This window comes from Pleurodeles waltl, chromosome 10 (assembly GCF_031143425.1).
Source record: "Pleurodeles waltl isolate 20211129_DDA chromosome 10, aPleWal1.hap1.20221129, whole genome shotgun sequence".
In the NCBI taxonomy this organism is placed as follows: Eukaryota; Metazoa; Chordata; class Amphibia; order Caudata; family Salamandridae; genus Pleurodeles; species Pleurodeles waltl.
The window spans coordinates 1,011,425,900-1,011,444,095 of record NC_090449.1 but is presented as its reverse complement, the minus strand read 5'-3'; the positions used below and the strand labels follow the sequence as shown (position 1 = coordinate 1,011,444,095).

Here is an 18,196-nt window from a genome sequence, read left to right as displayed (position 1 = left end):
CCATTTGGGCTTTCTGCCAGCCATCATTGTCTAAAGGGCCAGGGTTCTACTTTTATCTATATCTAAGTGGTGTGAATGTATACGGTGCTTTACTGCCCAGGGTAGAATAAACCTCAGATATACCTATAGCTTCTAGTTGACCGTGGTCACTTTAACTTCAGGAAACATTTTTAATGCTATTATCTCAGCTAAATGTGTGGGAGAGTTGCAAACACAATGTGTGAAGCTTATGGGCCCGTTCTTTTTTTATCAGTCAAAGGCATGCACTGTGTGGTGAGTAAGATAAACCAATTGGTATTTTTTAATTTGCCACATCCTTCTATGAATACCTTGTCTCTGTTGGGGATTTGAAGTATTTAGATAGGTCTTGTGTTATTGGAGTACACTGCACTCCAATGGGTCTCAGAGCTATTCCTTTGACAGTGACATGCAGGTTACCATCTCGGGAACCTCTGGAGCCACTAAGTGCTCAGACAGCAGTGCTGCAAAATACTACAACAGGAAAGCATTGCTAAAGGTAAGTAACACTTTCATTAAGAATTGTAAAAATTGTCATACTATGATGTACATGAAAAGTATACAATCAAACGGAAAAATTTAATATTTTGGCAAATTAAAATTAAGAATTATCTTCTGAACTACATAAGGTTAAACTGCTGAAAGATACTCTCGACTCGTGGAAGAAGGAAGTGGAGAAGAAGCCTCCTACTATGTCAATCGATGAGGCCTATGAAGTCCTTCATCTTCCAAAAGGACAAGGACAGTAAGTTACTTAACCATTGTTCATTCATACAGCAAGGTTGTGTTTCCCTTTTCTGCAAGTGGTTTCTTGATAGGAACAGACAATTTCACCTTGCCTACTTTTATTTCCTTTAAAGTTACACAAAAACAGCAAGGCTTATTAAGTCCATTGTTTTATTTGCATCAAGTAATTTTATGTTAAGTGCCGGTAATGAGCACCCCACTTATTATTGCACAGATGCTTTCAAAAACCCTTGCAACTGGCAGAACAGGACTATTAGAAGAACCCCCCCAATTTTAAATGGCGACTGATTGAACAGTTAAGTGGTGGGGACAGTGTTGGAGAAGATGGTGCAAGGGTCAGGGGGTTAAATGAAGGAGAATGTAAGATTTGTTTTTTTATTTTAGGAATATCTGACTGATTAAAATCTATCTTGAAATAAATGAGAAATATTTAAAAACTTCCCTTTAAGTGCCTTCTGCTTCCACTGACTGAATCAGGCTCCTATACTAAATGTCCGCGCAAAGTGGCTGTGTTTTAGAAGTTTAATGTTCTAAAAGGCAACAGGTTTGCAGTTTCATGCTCTTCTTTCTTATTCAAAAGAAGCAAAAACAAGAGCAGAAAAAATATTTCTTCTTTTAAGTTTTTCTGAGAACTAGTTGCTGTAATGTTTAAGGTTCTGTTTGCTAAAACAGCCCTGATTTACTTTGTAGGACATCTCTCCAACCTGCCAATACTTGATGGTTAATGCAATAGAGGAGATATTGGAGAAACTGTCCCTGCTAGGTGAAAATGGTGGCTGGTTGTCCATGTTCGGCACACAGCTAGAAGTATGCTTTATGCTACCTGGCATACGTGCTTTTCAGCCTGATGTCTTAGCATGGTGTGGGTTGAAGAGTGCTATTGTTTTTACATTGGATTTCAGCTTTAAAAGAAATTGACATAGGCAGCTAATTAAGAGCAACCTGGGTATTGATTCAAGCATTCCTTCTACCACTTTGCTGCACTAGATGCTTTAAGTTGGACCATTGTGCTTAGTTGAGGGTCACATGTACACTGTGCCACAGGACTGAAGCTGTACTTCACCAGTGAGGCCTAAGGAGGCCGAAACTAGCCTGGAATTACTTGTGTTCCTGTCTGGTGGGGACCTGGGCTGGCAGCTGGAACTGGTCTGTTACTATAGGAGCAGAAGCAACTCCAAGTGACATAATAGATGAAAGATGATGGACTGGGATGTGACCCACTGAACCATGCCCCTCCTCCCCTCTTTTGCTTTTTCTGAAAAATCCATTCTAAAAATATGTACATACGTGCAGGGGCTTTCAGTCAGCCCTCTTTATCCATTGGTCTGTTCAAGTTTCAAATTTCATGGGAGAATAGGTTAGTCCACTTCATCCGCTGATTTTCTTTCCCTGCGTGTGATGGCATTTCCCATGAGTGTGTTTATGGACCCTCAAGAAAAGAGGCGAACACCATTGAACAGCTGGATTGCCTAGGTTGCTGGGCCAGTCCTTCATTTGTACACTTTTTGTATTTTGTTATTTTTGTGTTAAAAACTGTGCACACTTGTCTAGGCCAGATCTATAGGCTTTGGCAAATCTTGTTTATTCTGTGACAATCCTAGGACTCTTAATCTCTCTTTAAACTGTGTAAGCTCACTGTCACACACTGATGATTATTGAGTTCTCGGTCAGCCTTATTTGATGTTTCCTGGATCACAAGTATATCACAACAAGATGCTCATCTGATAGAGACTTCTAGTTGCAGATTTCTTACCTTAGAATTTTCCCTCAAGCGTCAGACTGGATCTGGAGATTTTTTCTTCGAGCAATACCCTTGCGTGTCGGTAGGTGGTGTCAGTCGACTCCACGGGTGTCGTTGGCAATGTAGTCGCCATAATGTCGTCGTGAGTAGTACATAGACATCGCCTCAGCGCAGTAACGTCAGTTCTTTCTTTTCCATGCCATGCACTGATCCGGATAGAGCTACCCTGGTCGCTTTTTGACCGACTTCGACTCTGTCGAGTTTTTGGTGAGTCGAGGGATGTACCAGAAGACCGGTTTCATACCGTGCGAGGACTGTCACCGCCTGATGTCGGTGACGGATCCGCATCAGGTCTGTTTCTGGTACCAGGAGCGCCACCATGAACCGAAGTTGTGCCGCGAGTGTCGAGCCATGTACCAGAAGGCCTTGCGGGAGCAGTCCCTCAAGCTTATGGCGGCCAGGCGCTCAACTCCATGTAGGTCCTGGTCTCGAGACCGGTCACGTAGCCACCACTATTCTTCTTATTCGAATTCTTCGGGTCAAGGTAAGAAGAAGTTGAAGAGATCCTGTCATCCTTCGAATTCACCTCATCGCTCGGCTGATGTGACACCGGAGGAGCGTCCATGCTCGAGGCCTCTGTCTTCGGAGCCTGCTTCTGAGTCCGCTCTACGCTTCCCCAGGAGCCGGGGCAACCTCTTCCCAATTAAAGGAGTTTTATGAGACCATGTGCCTCATTTTTGGGTAGACTGACCACAATACGGCACCTTCAGGCCCAAGGGATTTGGTCAGGGGGGCCTTCAGGTTCCACACCGGTGGCTCCGGCCACCGAGGTCCCCTCCGGATCCGCTCTCGGATCTGCACCCACGCCGGTCGTACCATTGAGTCCTTCCTCAGCGCTGGTTCGATTGTCGATGCTCCTGACAACAGTGGTGCCCACCGTCAACCCAATCCTCATCCCCTATGACTCAAGTTGGACCGGTGTCGGCCGCCGCCGCATCCTTCTTCAATGGGGCCTATCCACCCCATGTTGGATTCTGACCCTTTTTCTTATGGGTATGAATTCGGGGGAGGATTGGAGGAGTCCCTGGACCCTTATGAATGCCAGGATGATCCTAACTTGGACTGGGCACAGGAATTGGGCAAGGCCAGTGATCTGGATACCTCTCCAGACACTGGCTTGCTGTCTCCTTCTACCGTGGCTACAGCGGAGGGAGCAACTTATTCCAAGGTGGTCAGTAGGGCGGCTGAGGTCCTCACCCTTCAGCTGCCTACTGTTCAGGAGGTGTTTCAGCCAGTGGCTTCGACATCTGAGCCTCTTATGCCATTCAGTGAAGCCCTCACTTGGTCCAGACCCATCACAGGGGCTCCTTTGAACAGGACTATTGCATGCTGCCATCGGCCTGCCCCGAATGACCCTAAATTCCTGTCTCAACACCCCACACCTGAGAACCTTGTCATCCAGACATTCTCGTCCTCTGGCGCATTCCCTTCCACACAGCCGGATAAGGAATCAAAAGGCTGGAACAATTTGGGAAGATGATGTTTTCTTCCTCCAGTCTCGTGCTGCGGTCAGTGAACACCGAATGCCTTTTGGGCCGCTATACCCACTCTCTGTGGGATACAGTTGCGCAAGTTCTGCCGCAGATACCAGAGGAGTGTCCTCTTTCAAGCTGTCAGCGATGGGAGAGATGCGGCAAAGTTCACAATCAGATGTGGGCTGGACACGAGTGACTCTCTAGGTAGATGGGTTGCGACGGCTGTGGCCTTGAGGCGCCATGCTTGGTTGTGTACATCTGTTTTTTTAGGGGATGTCCAAAAGACACTTATGGACATGCCCTTTGGCTCCCGTCTCTTTGGAGAGAAGGCGGACTCGGCTTTGGACAGGTTCAAGGACTCCCGGGCTATGGCTCGGTCCCTCGGCCTTTTCACTGCCGCTCCCCCCCAACAGTCCGCCTCTCGCCCCTTTCATGGCCATGAAAAAGGCTCCCTGTCGCATCCCTATCCCAGCCATCCTGCCACCCATGCTGTTTAGCCTTTGCATGGCTGGGGATGTCGACTCCCACGTGGGCTTATGACATGGAACCAGTGGTCTGCCCAGTACACCCCTGCCCCTGCTGCAGCCTCCAAACCCTCGTAGTCCGTCCCCTCACTCCTGTCCAGTTGGCGGCAGAATTCGCTATCACCTGCCCCACTGGGAATCCATCTACGGACAGGTGGGTTTTGCAGATCGTTTGAAGGGGCTACTCCCTCCTCTTCGAATCTGTCCCACCAGCCGTATTCCGGAGGATCATTTGGCACTTCTCCACCAGGAAGTTACGGCTCTCTTGGCCAAGGGAGCAATAGAGAAGGGCCCTGTGCCAGAAGTAGGTCATGGTTTTTATTCCCGCTACTTTCTGGTGCCCAGAAAGGACAAGGGCTTACGGCCTATCCTAAACCTTCGGTACCTCAGTCTTTTCCTCAAGAAGGAGAAATTCAAAATTCTCACCCTTGCTCAGGTCCTGTCTGCCTTGGACCCAGGTGACTGGATGGTAGCATTGGACTTGCACAATGCTTATTTCCATATTCCCATCCTGCCTGCCCACAGACATTACCTACGATTCGTGGTAGGTCACGAGCACTTTCAGTTTACTATGCTCCCCTTAGGCCTTACCAGCGCCCCTTGGGTGTTCACAAAAGTGATGGCGATGGTTGCAGCTCATCTGCGAAGTTTGGGGGTTTCAGTCTTCCCCTACTTTGACAACTGGCTGTTGAAGGCTGACATTCCCTTGAAAGTTGTCTCCCACCTTCAGACTACAGCAAATTCCTGCACACGCTGGGGTTCACGATAAACGTGCCGAAGTCACACCTGACTCCCTCTTAGACGCTCCCTTTCATCGGAGCTGTTCTAGACACAGTGCAGTTTTGGGCCTATCCTCCCGAAAAGCGAGTCCAAGATATTCAGGCTATTCTAATCTTTTGGCCTATGTCTTGGGTTTCGGTGAGACTGACTCTGAGGCTGCTGGGCCTCATGGCCTTGTGCATCCTGCTAGTGACAGATGTCAGATGGCATATGCAGCCCTGCAGTGGGACTTGAAGTTCCAGTGGGTGCAGCATCAGGGAAATCTCTCCGATATGGTCTAGATCTCAGAGGGACTGCGAAAGACCGGCAGTGGTGGCTTTCAAATCCACATTGGGTCAACGACAGATCCCTCTCCCTTCCCCAGCCAGATCTATCCATACTGACAGATGCATCACTTCTGGGGTGTGGCGACCACATGGAAGAGGCGGAGATCAGAGGCCTCTGGTCTCCAGCGGAGTCTGGGCTCCATATCAACCTTCTGGAGCTCCGGGTGATCAGTCTTGCGTTGAACGCATTTCATCCCTCTCTCAAAGGGAAAGTAGTGCAAGTGTTCATGGACAACACTACCGCCATGTGGAACTTGAACAAACAGTGCGGAGTAGGGTCCTGGACCCCTTGTCAGGAGGCGCTCTGCCGCTGGACATGGCTGGCACATCTGGACATCACACTGGTGGTTCAACATCTGGCCGGCTTTCTGAACTCCAGAGCAGACAAACTCTGCCGTCGATGCATAGCCGATCACGAATGGCGTCTCCATCCGGAGGTGGCGCAAGGTCTCTTTCAGCAGTGGGGGGAGCCTTGGTTAGATCTGTTAGCCTCTGCAGAGAACACGCAATGTCAGCTGTTTTGCGTGTTGGAGTTTCAAAGGCTGCACTCACTCGGAGACGCTTTTCGTCTCGAGTGGAACTCCAGCCTCATATACAACTTCTGCCCAAAGTTCTCAAGAAGTTCAGGAAAGAACGGGCCCAAGTTATCTTGGTGGCTCCGGACTGGGCACAGAGAGTATGGTATCCAGAGCTATTGAGTATGGCCACCGATCCTCCACTCAGACTGTCTCTTCGGGACAATCCTCTGTTGCAGCAGCAGGGGATGGTTCTCCACTCGAACCTGTCCAGTCTCCACCTTCATGCGTGGAGATTGAGCGGCAGCAGTTGACGGCTTTTGACCTTCCACCCGAAGTCTGCGAGGTTATTTTGGCAGACAGGAGTCCCTCCACCAAAATGGAATACGCCTGTCGATGGCATACATTTGTGGCATAGTGTTCCAACAAATCTCTTGACCCCTCACTGCTCCTCTTTCTGAGGTTCATTTGTTCATTCTTTCCCTAGACTAGCGGGGCTCTGCTTTGGGCACTCCTAAGGGGTATTTATCGGTTATTTTGGCCTTTCTTAGGTTGCCTGATTAGCCTTCACTCTTTAAGTCTCCTATTGTCAGTCGATTCCTTAAGGGTCTCACCCATTTGTTTCCTCCCACTCCATTTATCATGCCTCAGTGGAACCTCAATCTTGTGCTTACCTTCTTAATGTGTACTCCCTTTGAGCCGATGCACAGCTGTCCATTATGGCTCCTTACGTTCAAGACTGTTTTTCTTGTTGCCTTCACTTCTGCTCGCAGAGTAAGCGAGCTTCAGGCTTTTTCTTCAAAGCCCCCATACTTGTTTGTGCACTCTGACAAAGTGGTGTTACGCACTAAGGCTTCCTTCCTTCCCAAGTCGTTACACCTTTTCATGTGGGCCAGTCCATCACTGTAAGGAAATGCATTCCTTGGCATGGTGACCCCCTCACATTTTGCCTTTTGTTTATGCCAGTTATGATTGAAAGTGTGCAAGGACCCTGCTAACCAGGCCCCAGCACCAGTGTTCTTTCCCTGAACTGTACCTTTGTTCCCACAATTGACACAGCCCTGGCACACAGATACGTCACTTGTAAATGGTAGCCCTGGTACCAAGGGCCCTGTGGTCAGGGAAGGTCTCTAAGGGCTGCAGCATGTATTGTGCCACCGTGGGGACCCCTCACTCAGCACATGCACAACCAGACGAGTTTATGGCCACATGGGGTGAGTGGCTTTGTCACTCTGTGGCCGGGATCTAAGCCTATACTGGGTGGAGGTGCTTCACACCTCCCCCTGCAGGAACTGCAACACCTGACGGTGAGCCTCAAAGGCTCATGCCTTTTGTTACAGCACCCCAGGACATCCTAGCTAGTGGAGATGCCCACTCCTCCAGCCACTGCCCCCGCTTTTGGTGGCAAGGCTGGAGGAGATAATGAGAAAAACAAGGAGGAGTCACCCACCAGTCAGGACAGCCCCTAAGGTGTCCTGAGCTGAGGTGACCCTTGCCTTTAGAAATTCCTCCATCTTGAGTTTGGAGCATTCCTCCAATAGGAATAGGGATGTGCCCCCCTCCCCTCAGGGAGAAGGCACAAAAAGGGTATAGCCTCCTTCCAGGACAGCAGCCATTGGCTACTGCCTCCCAGACCTAAACACACCCCTTAATTTAGTATATAGGGGCAACCCTGAACCCAGGAAATCAGATTCCTGCAACCTACAACAAGAAGGACTGCTGACCTGAAAGTCCCGCAGAGACGACGGAGACACCATCTGACTTGGCCCCAGTCCTACTGGCCTGTCTCCAGACTCAAAGATCCTGCACAGCGACACATCTGACAGGGACCAGCGACCTCTAAGGATTTAGAAGACTGCCCTGAACCCGAAGGACCAAGAAACTCCAGAGAAGAGCGGCACTGTTCAAAAACTGCAACAACTTTAAAGCAACTTTTAAAGAACTCTCTCTTCCCGCCGGAAGCCTGAGACTTCCCACTCTGCACCTGACACCCCTGGCTCAAGTTCAGGAGAACCAACACAGCAGAGAGGACTCCCAGGCGACTACGACGACGTGGGTACCCTGAGTCGACCCCACAGCGACGCCTGCAGAGAGAATCCAGAGGCTCCCCCTGACCGCAACTGCCTGGTAACAAAGGAACCCGACACCTGGACCAAGCACCAAACCTGCAGCCCCCAGGAACAAGAGGAACCACCCACCAGTGCAGGAGTGACCAGCAGGCAGCTCTCATCCTAGCCCAGTTGGTGGCTGGCCTGAGAAGCCTCCCTGTGCCCTGCCTGCATCGTCTAAGTGACCCCAGGGTCCCTATATTGCTTTCAATAGCAAACCCAACACCTACTTTGCCTACTGCACCCGGCTGCCCCTGTGCCGCTGAGGGTGTGTTTTTTGGGCTTGTGTGTGTGTGTGTGTGTGTCCCAGTGCTCTACAAACCTCCCCTGGGCTGCTCCCCAAGGACGCAGGTACTTACCTGTAAGCAGACTAGGACCGGAGAACCCCTGTTCTTCATAGGCGTCTGTGTGTTTTGGGCCCTCCTCTGACCTCTGCACCTGACCGGCCCTGTGTTGCTAGTGCTGTGACTTTGGGGTTGCCTTGAACCCCCAACAGTGGGCTGCTGAAGCCCAGGAGACTGACTGTGTTAGTGCTTTACTTACCTGAGAAATTTAACCAAACTTACCTCCCCAGGAACTGTTACTTTTTGTACTGTGTACACTTTTAAAATAGCTTATTGCCATTTTTACCTAAACTGTGTGTACTTCTGTTAAATCAAAGTTCTATACTTACCTGTGTGAAGTACCTTGCATTTTATGTACTTACCTCAAATCTTGAATCTTGTGGTTCTAAAATAAATTAAGAAAATATATTTTCTATATAAAAATTACTGGCCTGTAGAGTGTCTTTGAGTGTGTGTTCCTCATGTATTGCCTGTGTCTGTAGAACAAATGCTTAACACTACCCTCTGATAAGCATACTGCTCGACCACACTACCACAAAATAGAGCATTAGTATTATCTAATTTTGCCACTATCAACTTGTAAGGGGAACCCCTGGACTCTGAGCACACTATCTCTTACTTTGAGATAGTATATACAGAGCCAACTTCCTACAATCACCTTGCCTACTTTTTACGCATCTCCACATCCTCATCAGAAGGAGAGACTCCACCGTCTGGACCCAAAAAGAGCCTTGGCGTTCTATCTCAGTCATACTAAAGATTTTGTGTTGGATATGTGGGTACAAAGAAAACGAAGGTGGTGTAAAAACGTACCATCTCTCAATGGGTTCTTCTTCGCATCAAGATGTGCTACACTTTGGCCAAGAAGCAACCCCCTACAGGCTTGCGCGGTCTTTACACCAAAGCAACTGCTGCTTTCACTGTGTTAACACGTGGAGTTCCTGTCCTGGATATCTGTCAGGCTGTTACGTGGGCATCCTTACAAACTTTTACTAAACATTACTGCCTGGACATTCAGGTCCGTCGAGACGGCTTCTTTGGTCGTTCGGTCGTGCAGGACTTTCTAGTATAATCTTGGTTCGCAGTCCACCTCCGGGGATGGTATTGCTTGGGTATCTATTCTAAGGTAAGGAATGTGAAACTAGAAGTCTCTATCAGAATTACAAGTTAGTTTCCTTCGGTAACAATATATCTGGTAGAGACATATTTTAGTTGCAGATTCCTTATCGACCCATCCATCCTCCCCGCTTGCGAACTGATTTGTAGGGACAGGGCTTCCTCATTCAGGTCCTTAGTTCTGGTGCACCAATCTCAGTTTTCTTTGCGGCTCTGTGCTTTGTTGTGGAAAGTTGTGAAAAGAAACTGACATCACAGTGCTGAGGTTCTATCTATGCACTACTCCCAGCATCATTACGGTGACTACAATGCCCTCGGAGTCGACCGACGTGCAAGGGTATTGCGCGAAGAAAGTCTCCGGATCCAGTCTGATGTCTGGGGGAAAATACTTGTGCTGCCAACAGCCTGAGTCTAAACACCAACTCCATCCTCTGCTATGCAGCCTTTCCACTTAAGCGGTCTAAAATCTATGCTACAACCAACATTGAAGTGGAGTTCTCACTTAAATGTCGAATACCATAATTGAGTCTGTGGTGCCTCTGACATCAGTGGTTGGAGCCAATTCTATGATTTCACTAGGAGAACAGATTCTTCAGTTTGCCAAGCACAAGGATTTATTTAAAAGAAGAATTATTTCCTCAGCACCACAGGGTTTCAAGGTAGACTTGCAATCAAAGAATGTTTGAAATTGGTGTGCTAGAAACTCATTGGAAATTTCTAATCTTCCTTATCAAGCAAACTATCAATCTCATCATTAGAGATGGTTAGCTGCCCCTGTTCTCCTTTTGACTAGCATCCTGGATGCAATGTACTGGATCCATATCAGATGTAATTCCTTGAACCAGATGGCCTTCTTCAGCTGAAAGGTTTATTAAATTGCCATAGATCAGAAGGTAGTAGAGGCATTGAATATAGATCTCTCCAAGAAATGTCTTTGCACCTGACAGAGATTTAGACAGTGAAGCAGATGTCCAATTATATTCCTTCTTACACTTACGTTTGAACTGGTCAGATTAAGTAGCTTTTGTTGTATACGTAAGCTGTTTATTGGTCTCAATATAGCACTCAAGGAAATACTGTCGTCCTCCCTATGACCCCACTAGCAGTTCACACTAGCAGTTCAATCCTTTTAATATTAGGTTTTCAATAAACTTTGGAAGTGGCCACAAACACATAGTTAACACAAAACATAAAGACAGACTATCCGTTTATGAAACTGTACATCGTATCAAAATACTTTTTTCGGCTGTAATCGAGCCATAAAAGTCACAAACATAAATTTTAAAACATTAAAAAAAGAGAAAACCAAGTATAAAAATTACAAGAATAAGATTAGTACAAAACACAGCTCCTAAGACAACAAAACACGCTATGCATTCAGATGACATGACTGACACATCATAACGTGTGCTTTGTAAAGAAAACCAAAGAATTAAAGAACAGTCCTCAATATCTAGATTTTACTTTTATAGCACTCAATAAGAAATGTAAAACAGCATGGATAACCCTTTGGTTACCCAGCTGAAGCAAAAAAGCACATGCAGCAGCATGAGACTTAGTCCCTAGTTTGTGTAAAACAGGATGCACAAACTGCCATCTCTGAGGTGCATAGAAAGGACAAAACATCACAAAGTGCAACGTGTTTTGTTCTGCCGGTAACTGGCAATGAGGGAGAGAAGAGAACCAACTGCCTTAATGAGGAAAAGCCTCTAAGAAGTGTATTGTCCTTAATCGAAACCGTATCAATAAGAAAGTATGTTTTCCATTAACAGTAAGTTGCAAACAAAGTGCCCAGTGCAATAAAAAAAAATAATGGGGACGGTTAAGTGACGAATCCTCTGTCCGAACAGGGCGGACACTACCTATATTTTAACCAGGGGATATCATATTACTTATCAAGGGCCGTGCAGTCCCTAATTATGGTCTGGCAGAGCTGCGCCTCCATGTTCATCCAGATCTTATGTGATTGCATCAAAGGCTGCAGTGTGATATAGTCTCCCAAAATAGTAAGCCCGACTTCTTTGTGGCAAAATGTGGCAGGAGTGGACACATAACCACTAGCAACCTTCTCAAAAACCTATTTTCAGATATCTGGAGAATTCTGCTATCTACATAGCACCAGACTCCCGCCCCGTAGGTAGCTACCGGGACACATTTACTCTTAAAAATACAAATAATTTCTCTTGTTGGCCTATGACCCAGCCACTTAAAAAAAACAGCATTTATCGTACATTGAAACTGCATTGCCATCTCATTAAGAAGGAACTTCCAATTAACATCTGAATCAAAAGGAGTCCCCATGAGTAAAATGGGGTATATTCCTAATGTCCTCATTATTAAGTACAAATTTCTTGGTCTTTGCAGATTTAGGGCCACATTTCATCACATAAGATTTACAGGCCCAAAGAATCCACTAGTAAGGTGCAAAACAAAGGGGAAAATATAAATACATAAACTTTCCAGTTTAGGTTTGTGTGCATGTTAGTTTTAAGAAATACACCCTGGAGATGTCTTAGATTTGCAAAATATTTGAAATAGTGTAGCTAAAGGCATATCCAAGCTTGTTGAATAGTCATGTTTGTGTTATAGTGAAATGTATCAGCTGTTTGAGGGAGGCGATGTAAAAGGGATATAAGTGGCACATATGACCAAGCACACTTCAGTAGCTGTAATGTAGACGTAATCAGCACATGCAGAATAAAAATTATCATTGTTGTTCAAAGGCCCTTACTCTGTGGGATGGATTCATTCTGTGCTTGGTATACCTAAATACAGTTGGCTGTATAACACTGAAAACAAACAATAGGTACATTTCAGATTTTTTGTGTGCTCACATTTTGCAAATTAACCACAAAGTACTTTTACTTGCTTTATTGCATTGAATATACTCAGAACTGCTTTGAAAAATGTGAATGAGTTTTGTAACTTTATTTTGATGTTTGACTATAATTCATGCTGAATGGCCAATTTGTTAGTTGAAAGTGGGGAAAAGTTACTTTTGCTGTGCTTACATGAGTTGACCTAAATTTCTTTGGCAGGCATGATGAGGGCAAGATCAGGAAAGCATACTTCAGACTGGCACAGAAGTACCATCCTGACAAGAATCCTGAAGGAAGGGTATGTTAAAACAACTGTTAACAACGGTAACAGTTCACCTAATCAGATATGTGGTATATTTACATAAAATGATAACTACAGCTCGTACATACGTCTAGCTATGGTTGACAGCAGTAGTGTTGAGAGGTAGGTGCATAGGCAAGGGGCTAACCAGATGTTCTGGATGCATGTACAATCAAGGGGTTTCAACAGAGATCCTATTTATCCCGTATAATACAACCATAGCCCAGTGACACACCCTTGTTTCAGCCTGATTCTCCCTTTGACAGTCCTTTATGTTCATGAGCTGTATAGCTTAAGCTTTTAACATTGAGTTTGAGAATCATTGCCTCTTCAAGGAAGCCTCAGTAAAATACATCCCAACATGGAGAAGTGTGGCTCAATGGTTAGAGCGGCAGACCCTGATGCAGAAATCTGGCCCGGGACCAGGGTTCAATTCCTGCCTCGGCGGGTCTTGGGCTCAATTTCCTCGGACCTGATAATTCTCGCATTGGTGCCTAATCTAATTCATGGGTCCCACTCTGTAACTCTGGGCAATAGCTTGCTTAATCTCCACAACGGCCCCAACAGCGCTGGGATGCCTGGCTTCACCTTGGAGGTTGCCCAGGAGTGGGCACCTCACAGGGAAAAGGGTTCCACAGCTGTATGCGTACAGCGCCTTGAGACCCTAACGGGTGAGTAGTGCGCTATACAAGTACGAAGTTTACAGTTTAACATAGTGCGATTATTTTGGCAGAATATTTTGGCAGCATCTGCAGGCTGACTTTCCTAGTAGAGAGGAGCCACATTATGTGGGCCAAATATTCAGGAACTTGGGCAATACCTGTATTTTCTGAGCTTGACCATAGACTATTTTTAAATATTGCCCACAAAACTCCCAGGATTCGTCTGATGTCCTACATGTTTTCTTGAATCTTCTCTATTTTGTATTTTTCGTACACTGATGCTGTAGCTAGCGTTGATAATGCTGGCACACTTGCCTAATTCTTGTCAACCAAATAATTCTTCCTCATTAAAAGTCTCAGTAGATTTGACATGGTGGAGCAGTTGATAGGTGGGTGTTTTTTGGGACTGTGGTATAAATTGCATTTAGAAATATGACAAGTACTACATTTGTAGGTTTTGAGTTAATATCTTTGCTAGAATATAAAGAAAACTAAAACTCTCTGAAGCAATTAGAATGTTAGCGTCCCAATCCAAATATATCTAGTTCTCCACCATTTTCAAATTATCATTGCTAATTTGACATGAGTGAGCTGGAGCAGAAGATTTCAATCAGTCTTACACTAGCCATCACAGAAGCATTTTCTGAAGGAATGATGTACTTTGAGTTTCCATAACTCTTCCTACTCACATGTACTGCTGTTTTATCAGAGGTTTAAGTGCAGGAATAAAATAAGACAGGCTTTTTCGAAGTTAAGCAAATGTTTATGTACTTTTTTGCATAATAGGATATGTTTGAGAACGTGAATAAGGCATACGAATTCTTGTGTACAAAATCAGCAAGAATAGTGGATGGCCCAGATCCAGAAAATATAATTTTGATTCTGAAAACGCAAAGCATCCTTTTCAACAGACATAAAGAAGGTGAGATTTAGATTCTAACCAGATCATTTGTTATGATTTATGACTCAAATTAATTCATTGTAATTTTAAATGGGTGGTGTGTAACTCAGGGGGCCGGGTTAAGTGTGCCTAAATATTGCTGATCATCAGTTCATTTATTGAAGTATTTTATTTTTGGTGTACTTTAATGTCTTTCTGTCCTTTTATCTAAATTTCTGGTATGGTCCTGGCTGCAGGTGAGGTATGTGTTGGAACACTCCTTGCACAGCACACACATGTTTCAGTAGAGATCTTTTCTTAATCTTAAGTTATGTATCTTCACAGTTCATCTTTTGGATAATTCCTTACCCTCTTTTGACAATCATCCTTCCTTCTGCTATGTAAGCTGTTGACAACGAGCCTCAAGTGATGATGATTGTGCCAATGTGCATAATGTGAAAATGGCCCACTGACGTTGTAATCTCTGAATCTGATAGAGACTTCAAATCGCAGATTCCTCACCTTAGAATTTCCACCCAGGCATCAGACTAGATCCGGGAAATCTAGGGCATTACCTCTGCGCGCAGGTAGGTGGCGTCGATTGGCTCTGTGGTGTCACCGTCCACTTCAAAAATGATATTGTGGTGCCTTCATAAGCGTTAGCCCAGTGCACTGACATAAGTTTATTTCTTTCCACACCAACATCGCAGATCCGGAGAGCTACCTTGACTACTTTTTGCCCAACGTTTTTGGACTTTTTGTCAAATATATTTTTGGGGCTTTCCCCCAGTGTGCTAGGGACATTCCAAAACCCTCTGATTTCAAGCCTTGGGAGATTGTCACAATTAGATGTCGGTGTGAGATCCCCTCCCAGGTTTGTCTCTGGTGTCTGGGGTCAGGGCACGAATCCAAGGCCTACGCCGAGTGCAATCCATGCAGCTGAAGACTATCTTCAAGCTGGTGATGAAGCTCCTGGCAGAACGACAGAGGAAGGCTCTGCATTGTTCCAGGTCCCAATCACGTTCCTGCAGAAGCTATTGAGGCTGGTCCTGGAGTTGCTTTGTCGTTTTTAAGATCCAAGACTTTGTTGTCAAAGCTGGGTAAGTCTAACAAGCAGGAAGAAGTAGTCCAAGCGTTCTTTGGCTTCACCTGTTCGACTTTGTGCTTATAGGACTTGCTCCCGCACTCCACCTGCGGAGCCAGTGTTATGACCCACTCTGCGCTACCTGGTGTTTCCCAGTGCTGAGGTGACACCTGCCCAGTTACAGGATCTCTGTGACACCATGCATGCCATCTTTGAAGCTCTGACTCCCTTTGGTGCGAATTCTGGCCTATGGAGCCAAGAGGTGCCCCGGCTGGGTTACAACAGTCTGGTTTGCCCTTTACGCCATCCATGCCTTGAAGATCCATTTCTAGATAGAGAACACTGCCTTGATTGCTGTTTGGTGAAAAGCCTATTGTCATACCTGACATCGAACCAGTGCCACCTTAGTGCTGTTCGATTCCAGGCTTGGCTCCACCCCATCCCTGCCAGCCCTGGACTTTCCTCAAATATAGTCACCCCGTAACCCCCACATAGCTGTTGAGGAGGAGGCCTAGGGTCCTTTAGAGGAGAGCTCTACTGATGATGATAAACTGGTATGAGGAGCTGGGAGATGCTAGTCGCCTAGACACCTCACCAGACTCTGGCATGTTGCCCCCTCTGGGCCAGTAAAGGTGCGTAATTTGCCACAGTGATGCACAGGTTAATGAAGGTTCTTGATCTTCAGCTCCCTGCTGTCAAGTTGAATGTCTTGACCAAGGTGTTTCAGACAAGGGCAAGCACCCCAGAACCATTGCTGCCCTTTAATAAAGCCCTCAATGACACACTCATGGGGACCTAGGTTAAACCCTGCCTAGGGGTTCTTGTTACTGTATGATTGCCCAACTACATCAGCTCCCCCAGAGGACCCAGCCTTCCTTTCCCAGCATGCACCCCTCCCCAAAGAACCTTTTTTTTTTGGTCTTCATGGCCAAAAATCAACTCAAGGTCATTCCCTCCCACATCACCAGCTAGGGAATCCAAGAAGCTGAATACCTTTGGGAAGCACATCTTTTCTTCCACCAGCCTTGCATTGCGGTCGTGAGCACTGCATGCTTCTTAGGCCTCTATTCACATGTGAAGTGGGATTCGATTCGTTTGGGCAGTTGCTTCTTTTGCTGCCTGAGGGCCATCATCAACCAGGATTTACTGGATGGCAAGCAGGTGCTAAGTTTGCCACTTGGTGTAGAGTAGACACCACGGACCCCCGTGGTAGCCCCATGGCCTCTGTAGTGCCGCTTCAACCTCACGCTTGTTTATGGTCCTCTCTGTTCTAGGGGCTGTTCATTCATCTTTGATTGACAAGCCCTGAGATGAGTCTCGCCTATTGCAGGCCCTGTTGCCCATGGGAGCCATCAATAGGGTACCGATCAAGGACGGAGGCCTCTGTCCCATCTTAGAGCTGCACCCTCTCAACTACTTTCTTGAAAGAAGTTTAAAAAAATCTCACGTTGGTTCAGGTCTTGTTTACCCTGAACGCGGGAGACTGGCTGGTTGCATTGGACTTGCAGAATGCTTATTTTCACATCCCCATCCTGCCTGCCTTCTGACATTACCTGCAGATCTTGGTGGGCCACAAGCACTTACAGTTCGCTGTACCCCCTTTTGACCTTACCAGCGCCCCTCCAGCGTTTGTAGCCCATCTGCGGAGGTCAGGGGTTCCACCCTTCCCGTACCTCGACAACGGACTGTTAAAGGCAAGTGCACCACAGGTAGTCATCTCCTCACCTCCAGGCTATGACAGATCGACATCTGTCATTCGCTATGGTTTTCCATCATTGTAACAAAGTCGCACTTGACCTCCCTCACATAGAAGTTTCTGGGCCTATCCTTAAGAGCGGTGAGTCTGGAAAATTCAGAATAAGATACTGATGTTTCAGTGTCTACCTGGATTTCGGTGAGACTGAAACTAAGGCTGCTGCACCCCATGGACTCCTAGTTCATCCTGCTGGTAAAATGTGCCTATTGGCATATATGCAGGATCTGCAGTGGGGACCTGAAGCTCAAGTCCCAGTGGGTGCAGCATCAGTGGAATCTGTCCAAACTGGCCTGGAGTTCTCCAGGTACTGCAAAAGACAGTGGTTGTGTCAGCAGCAGACCACCCTCCCTTTCCCATCCAGGTATCACAGTTGTGACACATGCTTAACTTCTGGGTTGGGGCAGCCATCTGGGAGCTATGGAGGGGTCCCAGATCCCCATCAGTCTGTTGGAACTGAGAACGATTCGTCTAGCTCTGAAAGCCTTCCTACCATCCATCAAAGGAAGGCTGGTTCAGATGTTCATTGACAACACCATCTGTAAGGCAATGCCTCCTTGGCATGGTTACCCCCTGCCTTTTTGCCTTTGCTGATGCTAAGGTTTGATTGAAAGTATGCTGGGACCCTGCTAACCAGGCCCCAGCACCAGTGTTCCTTTGCTTCCACAATTGGCACAGCCCTGGCACTCAGATAAGTCCCTTGTAACTGGTACCCCTGGTACCAAGAGCCTTGATGCCAGTGAAGGCCTATAAGGGCTGCAGCATGTCTTATGCCACCCTGGGGACCCCTCAATCAGCACATGCACACGGCCTCACAGCTTGTGTGTGCTGGTGGGGAGAAACTGACTATGTCGACATGGCACTCCCCTCAGTGCCATGCCAACCTCACACTGGCTGTGGCATAGGTAAGTCACCCCTCTAGCAGGCCTTATAGCCCTAAGGC

At 46.6% G+C, this 18,196-nt stretch overlaps 1 protein-coding gene across 2 annotated transcripts in view; it reads left to right on the top strand.

Annotated features, from left to right (window-relative positions):
• The window catches only part of DNAJC13 (DnaJ heat shock protein family (Hsp40) member C13), an 876,382-nt gene that overhangs the window by 578,951 nt on the left and 279,235 nt on the right, over nt 1-18,196 (top strand). For both annotated transcript variants that reach the window (XM_069211911.1, XM_069211910.1), the window contains 3 exons: nt 648-763; nt 12,793-12,871; nt 14,323-14,458. In XM_069211911.1, coding sequence (XP_069068012.1) covers nt 648-763; nt 12,793-12,871; nt 14,323-14,458 — 331 coding nt within the window. The remainder of the gene's footprint in view (nt 1-647; nt 764-12,792; nt 12,872-14,322; nt 14,459-18,196) is intronic.